The 10,970-nt window shown below is 35.7% G+C and overlaps 2 protein-coding genes and 1 long non-coding RNA gene across 3 annotated transcripts; 1 reads left to right on the top strand and 2 right to left on the bottom strand.

Moving 5' to 3' along the window:
* The first annotated feature begins 1,008 nt into the window (after positions 1-1,008).
* Positions 1,009-1,637, top strand: LOC121247561. Its single transcript, XM_041145922.1, has 2 exons — positions 1,009-1,149; positions 1,241-1,637. The coding sequence occupies exons 1-2, from the start codon at positions 1,012-1,014 to the stop codon at positions 1,568-1,570; spliced, it is 468 nt and encodes a 155-aa protein (XP_041001856.1). The 5' UTR covers positions 1,009-1,011; the 3' UTR covers positions 1,571-1,637.
* Positions 1,638-2,790: 1,153 nt separating this feature from the next.
* LOC121247813 lies at positions 2,791-3,485 on the bottom strand. Its single transcript, XR_005937293.1, has 3 exons — positions 3,276-3,485; positions 3,114-3,197; positions 2,791-3,037 (listed from the first exon to the last, which is right to left on the bottom strand). It is a non-coding gene; the product is annotated as an uncharacterized LOC121247813 (long non-coding RNA).
* Positions 3,486-4,128: 643 nt separating this feature from the next.
* Positions 4,129-5,769, bottom strand: LOC121247495 (protein FAR1-RELATED SEQUENCE 5-like). Its single transcript, XM_041145830.1, has one exon. The coding sequence runs from the start codon at positions 5,767-5,769 to the stop codon at positions 4,129-4,131; it is 1,641 nt and encodes a 546-aa protein (XP_041001764.1).
* Positions 5,770-10,970: the final 5,201 nt, after the last annotated feature.

The following is a 10,970-nucleotide window of genomic DNA, read 5'->3' as shown; positions in this document are numbered from 1 at the left end:
CCAACCCGAAACCCTCACCCCAACCCTAACCCTAAATCGAAACCCTAACCCTAACCCGAAGCCCACCCCCAACCCGAAACCCTCACCCCAACCCCAACCCGAAACCCTAACCCGAAACCCTAACCCCAACCCCAACCCGAAACCCTAACCCTAACCCCAACCCCAAACCCTAACCCCAACCCGAAACCCTACCCCCAACCCGAAACCCTAACCCGAAACGTAACCCATACCCTCACTTCCACTAGCAACACAGTTTGGCTCCCAGGTAAGGTTGCATTTTCCCGATTTTGATATCTACATCATTCTATTGTAGATTGACAGTTTCTATATCTGGGATTTTATCGTATTATGATAGTATTGTGAGTTTCTCTTTTATGAAGAGAAACTGATTCGTGGTTTCCTAATTTGTTTGAGGTTTTTGTTTCGTATTGTTGTTCTGAGTTTATGAATTTCGTGGGTAAGGATATTCTGGAAGCAAGTGCTTGTTCTCAAGTGGTGGTGTTGTTTGTAATTTAATTATATAATTAGAGGTTGATGGTGTTATGCTTGTGTTGGTTTATAGTGTCATCATCTGTGATGGTGTTATCAATTCATCTGTCATGTAGTGCTGCTGTGAATAGGTTGTACTGCCACTGTGAGTGTCCTGCTGCAGTGTAGCTTCTCTTTTAAGCCATGCATTTCCACATTGCTGTCAAGTGGCAGCTCACTCTCTTTGGTTGAAACTTTTCATATCAGTATGTCCATTTCCATTACATGCTGCATTCTGTGAGAGGTTTGAACAAAATGAGTAGTAGAGTGAAGGAAAAATAGTGTTATCAATCCATTCATCTGCCATGTAGTGCTACTGTGAATAGGTTGTACTGCCACTGTGAGTGTCCTGCTGCAGTGCAGCTTCTCTTTTAAGCCATGCATTTCCACATTGCTGTCAAGTGGCAGCTCACTCTCTTTGGTTGAAACTTCTTTTTACACTTTATAAAACATCATGTTAGAATGTCGTCGTCGTCATCATCAATGTCTTCTTCATCATTTGCAAAACGTACTTTGGGACAAGCACATTGCTTTTGTAAGGTCGATGCGACATTGAGATATTCAAGTACTCCAAGAAATCCAGGACGACCCTTCTTAGGGTGTCTAAAGTACAATACAGAGGTAATAACTACATTAGTTGTAGTTACAACATTTGTAAATTATATTGATGACTATGTTCAACATGTAACATTTGTGAATTTGCATTTTCCAGGGATTACCATATTGTAAATTTTTCAAGTGGGCAGATAGTAATCAAGAGATTGAGTTCCATCTTCAAGAAAGAAATAATGATCTGTTAAGGAGGGAGAAGGAGGTCGAGAAGATGCTGGACGATGTGGAAAAGATGAAGACTGAGCTCCGTAAAAGAGTGGATGAAATCGAGAAGAGAGAGCTGGTGGTATTGAATAGAGAGATAGTGGTATCCACAAGAGAGAAGGTGCTTCTGGAACAAGAAACTGTAATGAGGCGGGGACGGACACTACATCGGGTGTTTTGGAATTTTTTATTTGTCGTTGCATTTTACTTGGTAGTTTATAAGTAATTTAATTGCTGCCTAGTGTTAGTATCTAAGTATTGGATTTTGTACTTTATGTAAATAAATTAAGTTCAGTTATATGGGAATGGATAAAGCAACACTGTTTGGAGTTGTTTTCTCCATTGTTTGGTTCAAAATGCTTATTGGTTCAGAATGCTGAAGTAATGTTTTTGGTTTTTCATTTTTGAATACTGATTGGTTCAGAATGCTTCAGTAATGCATTTGGACAGATTGCTTCAGAAATAATCCACTTCTCTATTTTAGAATGCTTTTTGGTTGAGAATGCTTATTGACACAGATTGCTTCAAAAATGCATTTGGAGTTGTTTTCTCTATTTTTGTTTTGTATTTGATATTGTTATGTATATATGACTTGAGAACTTTCCAAGAGATTGTTAACAGAACACAAGCAGGGGATTGTTTCCAAGGTATTGAGAATGCTTTTCTCTATACCTGAATGTGAACATGTTGCATGTAAACCCTGTGTGAATAATATAACCAGTGGAGATAGTTTACGTTTTCTTTTGAGGTTTTAGCATACCGTTAGCACAAGCAAGGTCGTCTGCACATTTATCTAATTAAGAAAATGCAGTTTACAAGCAGACACCACACCATCATAAAACATACGGCCTCTAATAATAATATGAGCCAAGCTGACACCACACCAAAGATAAAACATACGGCCTCTAAGGATAATAATGGGTTTCAACTCCATCAAATCCTATATACAAGAGAATATGCTGCACCAATGTTAATGGATTTAGCATATCAGTTGGCTGTATTTCTGCAGGCCACGACATGAGATTAAAAAATAATATAATAATAATAACAATGCTCCTTAACAGTAGTACTACATACTCCTTAATGTTCAACACCATTGTGTCCATAACAAGAGTATAACAAAAGAAAAGAAAATGGTAACCACTCAAGCTTATATAGATTTTTCTGCAATGCTTTACTCATCATGAATTCTTTAGTACAAAATATATGAAATACACAACAAATTTCCTCCAACCCAACATTTACAACAAAGTCCCTCCCTCAAATACACAAAATATATGAACTACACAACAATTTCCTCCAACCTAACATTTACAACAAAGTCCCTCAAAATATACACATAATATCCAAAATACATAACAAATTTCCTCCAACCCAACATTTACAACAAAGTCCCTGAAATATACACATAATATCCAAAATACACAACAAATTTCCTCCAACCCAACCATAACAACAAAGTCTATCAAATACACAAAATATATCCAATACACAACAAAGTTCCTCCAACCCAACCATAACAACAAAGTCCATCAAATACACACAAAATATATTCAATCCATGGTTACAACAAAGTCCCTCCCTCAAATACATTCAATAAAAAAAAGAACCCCTACAATACATTCAATACACAAAATGTTTTACAACAAACCCATTATTGCAACGGTTGTGATCTATCTAATCCAAATTGAATCTGTAAATAATAAACAACAAAATATATTTTTCAGGTAACATCTATAAACTTGAAAAAAAAGCTATGAACCACTTACACTTTCTTGACTCTGCATCACAAAGTGCTCTCGGGGTTGGGTTCCAGTAACATCTATAGCCACGCTTTCTCTTTCTGGAACAGCCTGCTAGAAATCAAACGTAAATATATAGCGAAATAATGAAAATTTGTAATAAGTTTATATATAAGTTTATTAATATACCATCTCAGAAGGGCCAAATAAATTCCTGCATACTTCTACGATTGGTGTATCTCCTCTATCCGCGACTTGGATATCTCCTCCATCCCGCTAATAATTATTTAAGAAACAAAATTACATTAACTCATTTTCTTCGTCAACAAAATATAAATAAAAAGCAGCTATGAAAATATCATCACCTCTTTACGCTTCCCTTTTGCTGGTGCTTTCTTGGTCTTTGCTTTAGCTTTTCGCATGTCTATTTCCATCCTGGATGCTTTCCTTAGAGATGGAGGTCTGCCTTTACCTCGCACAACACGCGGACTACGTACTTCCCTAGAACCACCAACCGTACTATCAACATTGGAACTAATTTGAGTCATCGATGGGAGTTCTTGATTGGTACGATACAAATCAATCATTGCATATAACTTAGTACTCGCATCCTCAGTATGCTCTCTCGAAGCTGATGCGAGAGTAATCATCTGATAACAGATATTTAAAAGACTTGAATATCTATTACAATCTGCCCGTTGTTCCCCTCCATCATAGCTACTGTGGATTAATGTGTACCGCCTTTTAATATCTTTCCTCCATCGATCTAAAATGTACATTTCTGGCAAAAATTTAATATCGTTACACCTGAATACGGCCAAAATATGCCGACACAATATCCCCCTCATCTCAAATAATCCACAAGAGCACTTTGCAACTGCATCTTCGCCACTAAAGTTCACAAAATGGGTAACCGGCTTAGTGAACTCTTCCAAACAAATTTCATCCTCTACCATATATATTTTTACTGCACCATCACTTTTATATAACTTTGGATTCAAGTCAATGATGCCGTTGACTTGCTGCTGAACTTCCTTAAATTTTACATTCGTGTACAACTCTTGAAACCTCTTTTCAATCGGAGATCTAGATATGCAGGGGATTGTGGCATTAAATGACTGGAAGTCCGCAAGATTTTCATTCTCAATCTTTTTTTCAAGGCATTATCAAATTGGTCTACAAACTCCTTCAAGTTTGTCCTAGTATGAACATAACCATCAAAAAATGCATTCATGCTCTCGCTTCGCTGCGTTGTACTCATTCCAGCCCAAAAACACTCCTTCAGATATGCCGGTACCCAATGTTCACGCTCAACATATAGGCTTTGCAACCACGCATTCTCATGTAAGTTATAAGTGTTAATCAACTGATCCCAACATTTCTCAAACTCATCAACAAGTTGGGTGTCATAGACACATTTCATCAATGCATTTTTCATCCCAGTTTTGTACAAACTATATGAGCCAAGCTTCTCGGGGACTTTCTTTAGTATATGCCAAAGACAAAATCTATGCCGGGTTTTTGGGAAAACAAGAGCGATCGCATTTTTCATCGCTCTATCCTGAACAGTGATAATAGCCTTCGGAGCGATACCATCCATGCATTGCAACCATGTCTCGAATAACCACACAAAGGTCTCGGTATCCTCACTGGAAATCAGGCCTGCCCCCAACAAAATTGACTGTCCATGGTGGTTTACACCAACAAATGGTGCAAAGGGCATCCCATATCGATTGGTTAGGTACGTGGTGTCGAATGTGACCACGTCACCAAAATCTTGGTACGCTGCTCTACTACGGGGGTCTGCCCAGAAGACGTTCTTTAACCTCCCCTCATCATCTATATCCATCATATAAAAGAACCCAGGATTTTTGTACTGCATCTGTAAAAAGTAATCTCGGAGCGCTCCAGCACCACCTGCTCCAAGTCGTAAATGTCTGGCCTTGTCAATATAATTACGACAATCCTTTTCCAAAAATGGGAGGTTCTCGAATCCACCCGCGCCAACAACAAGAGATCCGTAACTCTTATTTGTTCGGATGCCAGCCAAATCATTTGTATCGAGGACCCTTTTTACAGCATCACTAACTTCTCTATTACATCGGAAAAAGCGAGATTTCTTTGGACTGAGGCCGTGGTTATGGATATTATGTACTGTCGTCAACCGAAGCACACCATCTTGCCTTAAGGCGTTAATCTTTGCCTTACATTCAGTTTTCCCTGCCGGCCGTGGGTTAGCAACATTCAACGTCCTATTCCGGGCCTTCCCACCGCGAGCACAAGCAAGGGTGACATATCTAACAGACTCATCTTCTCCCCTCTCGGTCCGTTTTGTCATCACCCCAAACCCACATTTCTTACCATATTCCTTATAATAACTTAATAAATCTTCAAAGGAATTAAACTCCATTCCCGACTTTGGCTCCTCAATTGTATCATCATGATCAGGTTCCGTAGGACTTGGTTTATGCTCAGTACATTCTTCAGCTCGTGGAGATCCACATGGCGCTGAAGTTTCCCCACCATCAGGTCTATTATCCTCTGAACCAACTACTCTGCTTGTGGCGGAGCTTGTATTGCTGATAAGAGTAGGAGGTTCCATGATATGTTGAAATGGGTTGCCAACTGGATATGGTATAAAAGTCGGTGACCATGTAGGCACTGGTCCAAAATAACCAGGCATGTAATTTGGAATGTTTGGTGCCGTTGATGGTATGGCCTAACATGTTATTAGATATCGTTATTGATGTATTTTGGGAAAAAATATCGAGTCAACAATACAAATGTTGTTGATATATTAAATCATATAACATACATACCTCGGATGGGGGATTTGAGCTAGATAATGTCTGCATACTTGGCTATTCTTTCCGGTTTTCCATTCTGAAAATTAGTATAAACTATCAAGACAGCCAATTGACATTCAACATGTGGGTTTTTATAGCTGGAAAAAAATTAAACTATCATGCAAAAGTATTTATGGGTGTTGAAACTAACAATTATTCAGATTATATTCTTGCGCAAAAGATTAAAAGGGCATGCTCAAAGATTGATGCATGTATAATAATCTAACTTAATAGCTCACAGACAATACAGATAAATTCTACAGGATTATACTGTCAAGATGGAAATGATGACTGAAGTAGTCCTAAAGGCCATGGCATGGTCGCTGAACTTAGAGGACAACTAGCACTAGCACTAGCACTACACCATTATGCTTTGTAGAGTTCCAATCATTACAGTGGCTCTTTTTTTTAAAGCACTAGCACCTAAATTGAAGATATACCCGAGGTAGTATAAAGCACTAGCACATAAATTGAAGAAATACCTGAGGTTCTATTATTTGGTCCAAAAAAGAAAAGTAGCCAAGGTACATATCCAACAAAGTCCTTAAATAGAAACATTACATAGCAGATATATCCACATGAATAAACACACATGAACATGCAGAGGATTATACATCTGGGAAAGCAAAAACTTTTCCAAAAATTTCCATGATATGCATACCTATTCCTTCTCCAATAGCGATTGTTGCAAAGCCTTGAAAACACTCTCTTTTGGTTGCAATGAATGCCGCAATTCCTCAATGGTGTCTCACAGTCTAGATTTCATCATTACAATTACAATTATGAAAGAATGAAACAGGACTCTAGATAGAATTTACTATATTCTTTAATTTTGAAAGCATCTTGTGGGATGGATCCTCAACTTGAAGTCTAATTGGTTACAACTATATTCTACTACATCATCATGATTTTTTTTTTTCATAAGGAAATTACAAAGAGAAATTCATAGCAATTTCTTGTTGATTAATAATTTCTTTTCCCGATAAGCAAATGTGAACTTTATTGATTGTTGATTAATGAAGTATACAAAAGAGATATGCCTCCTGTGTACTTGGGTTACATCTCAAAAATAAATTACTTTGACTAAATGGAGAAAGATTTTTTAAGGGGAGAGAAACAAACTTGCATAAAATTAGGAAAAACATATCTTTTATGCAAAATATACAAAATGCTGCTGCCACCAAATAGAACACCATGGACAGTGGACACATGCCTCATTCACCCACAAAAACATAAGCAAAATTCTGAAAATAATACAAAGTTAGTTTCAGATTTACTTATTGTTTGTACTCCTAAATTGTTATCTCTCCATTCATTGCTTTTAATGCATCATTTGCTTGCTGCCGTGTACGAATGAGACCCTACTCCTCAAAATGACAATCTCCAAATAACATTCCAACTTAATTTCAAATGAGACCCTTTTTCTTCTGGGATTATTAAATCAAAATAGGCTGTACTGATCAAGTGAGGTAACCATTACTGGGATTCATTCATTTATTAAATTTATTAAATTAAATTAGGGTAGCTTTCAGGTTTGAAGCGCTACAACATACAAGTAACGATGAAGACAAACATGCTTTAATGGGGTTCATACACCAACAGATTCTTAAGCACAGATTTTTCACATACAAACAAAAAGGACTTCAGCAATCCAAAGAGAACGGCAGAGACCTCAACCCAGGAAAATAAAAACCCAACAACAAACAGATGAAGAACTCTTACCCAAAAATACAGATGAAAATTAGTCTTCAAATCGAGCAGAGAAGACCGTGGGAGGGATCTCAGATCACACGCAGCTAGAGAATGGTTTGGGGCTCTGGTTTCTTCAAACGTAGTGAAAATGAAATTCCTCTTCCCGCGTTTGGTCTTGTTTCTAGATTTTGATCTTTTTTTTTTTAATCGACTGACGTGGCAGTTGCCACGTCAGCCGCGAGGCCGCGGCGGGGTTACACCCGGTGGTATATAGCAGTACTGTATAAATATATAGTAACATGCCTGCCACTTCAACTCAGAAATCGCCTAATAATTTAGTGAAGGACTTTAGAACCGGCATGGCCAAACTCACATATAAGAAGACACACACACACATGATATATATTGTTCGTTTTGTTATTCATGGGTAGCAATATCAATGCTCAGATTTCAACTAATTTTTATTCCAGCTCTTGTCCAAAGCTCTTTTCCACTGCGAAATCCACTGTGCAGTCTGCAATATCGAAGGAAGCCCGAATGGGTGCCTCTCTCCTCCGTTTGTTCTTCCATGAGTGCTTCGTCAATCTAAATTTTCTTATCCTAATCGAATCATGAACATTGAAGTGGCCTACCTAGCTAATTAATGTCTGATTGATATATTTATATATATATATATATATATATATATGTGCATGTAATGTATAAGTCTTAGAATAGAGTATTCTATAATATATGTATATATATATATATATATATAATGCTCATTCAGAGCTTGCCGACACCGACCACGACCTCTACCAGCTATAAAAATCGATGATAAAACTAACCAATTTATGCCGGACAGAATAAAAATTATCTCGACGGCTAGTTAATTAATAGAAATTAGGGATTGATCATATTAAGAAAAGATGCAACACAAAGAGATTTCCAATTTTTTGTGTTTTTTTGTTTTTGCTTTTGTTTTTCTGTATCTCTCGGACTGTCATAAAAAGATCATACATATATCAAGTCTCCCTGTGATCAACCCCTTATGAAAATTCTATAACAATATTTTAACAAATAAAATAAAATATATACACTTTTTAATCAAATTAATTTTAAAAAATATAATTATAAAAAACTATAATAAATAAAGAAAAATAATATTTTCATAACTAAAATATAAAAGTTTAAAATTATATAAAATTTACACGTTTTAAAACTTTTTTTATACTGGAAGTGGGGGATTTGAATCTGATTCTTTCATTTGAATATTAGACTTATGCTATTTGATCTAAAAAACCTTAGTTACACGTCCTAGAATTATATACAGCATTAATAATGAATATATATTTATATATATATATATATAGATATTCGAGACTTGATCTTAAAAGAAAAAAATTGATTGGAAACACTAATATATAGCTATGAATATTCATATATATTATTGATCTTTGCTAGTTCAAGTCAATTAATTAAAGGAAACTAGTTACCGGTTAACTGGTTGCCTGATTAAAAAAATGAAAGAAAATTAAAGTAGTAAGAACTAATTTGTAACGCCCCGTCCCCGAAGGTCCGGAGAGTTAACTGAAATTACCTGATAATCAACTCCAACATTGCTAATACTCTTTTAAAAGCTCCAAATCCAATGTAAACACTTCAAATTTAATTAACCACGCATACTTGTATATAAAATCCTCAATACAGTAACCTCAAAAATTACCAATTTCTCTACATGTCACTTAAACTCACATTTCAACAATATAATTATCAAAAATCATCAATATTCATCGAAAGCTTTCTATTCTCAATCCACTATTCTTAAGTCATCTCACCCAATTCTTCATGGTCCTTATCCTCAACTGAAATATCCAAAAATCATCTGAAAATATTGGAGATAAGAGGGGGTGAGCTATCAACAACTCAGTAAGTAGAGAACATATATTAGTATGTAAACATGAGCCTTTATAGAAAATTTTGTATGCAGAAATAAAACATTTCATTTTTATATGCAGATCTCAGAAACGTGTTATCAGAAAATCAGAGCGACTCTTCAGACTTTTCAGACTAAAAAATTAACTATTCATATTTAAAGACCATTGTCATGTTCAACAACCAACTGTTCATATTCAAATATCCATTTCATAATCAAATACCTTTTTTAGTATTCGAAAACCATTTTCATATTCGAAAAACCAACAGTTTATATTTAAATATCCGTTTCATATTCAAAAACGATTTGACATAACATAACTGAACATATTCATCTTATCATATCATGTCATATCGTATCATATCATGTACCATGTTTAACCCCTGTGATAGGGTTGTGCTATCCCCGGTGGCAAAACCAGGCAGTATCATATGGTGAACTTCCCCTTTTCCAATCTCGGAGTCCCGAGTATGCACACAGGAAAGAACACGTAAAAGACCACTTTGTTTCTAAAGTGGGTGCACTCATATCATATTATATCATGTTGGTACCAACCATATCACGTGAACCAGTATCATCGTATCAGAACCATATTCAGAATCAGATTTAGAACAGATAAGTATGTCAAAGTTTTATCATATTCACATCATATCAAAACACATGCGAAATATATTCATATCATTTTCATTTGATCAAAAACAGATCCAAATCATTTTATACCACATGCATAAAAATCTCAATAATATCATATTCACTTATTTGCATATTTCATAAACATGTCAAATATTGTTCATGTCTACATATTTCATGTCAGAAACAATTCTTTTCTCTTTCATACGTATCTCATGAGTGAATGCAAAACATATACTGAGGTTGGTTTTCACTTTTTCTTTTTAAAACCACATGCATATTTTTACAAACCAACCTCAGATCATTTCTTTTTATGCAAATCTAGCATAGGAACCCCACTCACCTGGACAACTTAGCTTTTCCAGAATTTTCCTCAAAAATGTCGAGTCGACTATAAATCGTTACCTATAAAAATAATCACGTAATTTCCGTAAGTTTTCAATCATTCACAGATTTCGATATTTAAGCCTAAGCTTCTAAAATAATCTATTTTAATTCCTCAAAACTTAAAACCCTCATAATCCCAAAATATATCATCACTTTCAAAAATCATCAATATCCACCGTAACCAACGTCAAAACTCAAAACATCAATATTTAAATCCGAAACCGCCAATAAATCTTACATCATAAACCAATCACACAAACAACTCCATAATCCAATCCAACCAACCCCCTTACTCCTCGGACTCAGTCCAGCATAACCAACCAGTTCACAGTAAATATGAATTAGCGTAAAAATACATTTAAATCTCAAAAGTTATTTGAGAAATACTTACAATGCTATAATATAATTTTTGAA

Source organism: Juglans microcarpa x Juglans regia, chromosome 1S, assembly GCF_004785595.1.
Source record: "Juglans microcarpa x Juglans regia isolate MS1-56 chromosome 1S, Jm3101_v1.0, whole genome shotgun sequence".
Taxonomy (NCBI): Eukaryota; Viridiplantae; Streptophyta; class Magnoliopsida; order Fagales; family Juglandaceae; genus Juglans; species Juglans microcarpa x Juglans regia.
Note: the sequence above shows the minus strand (reverse complement) of the source record. Positions and strands in the feature narration are given on the sequence as shown.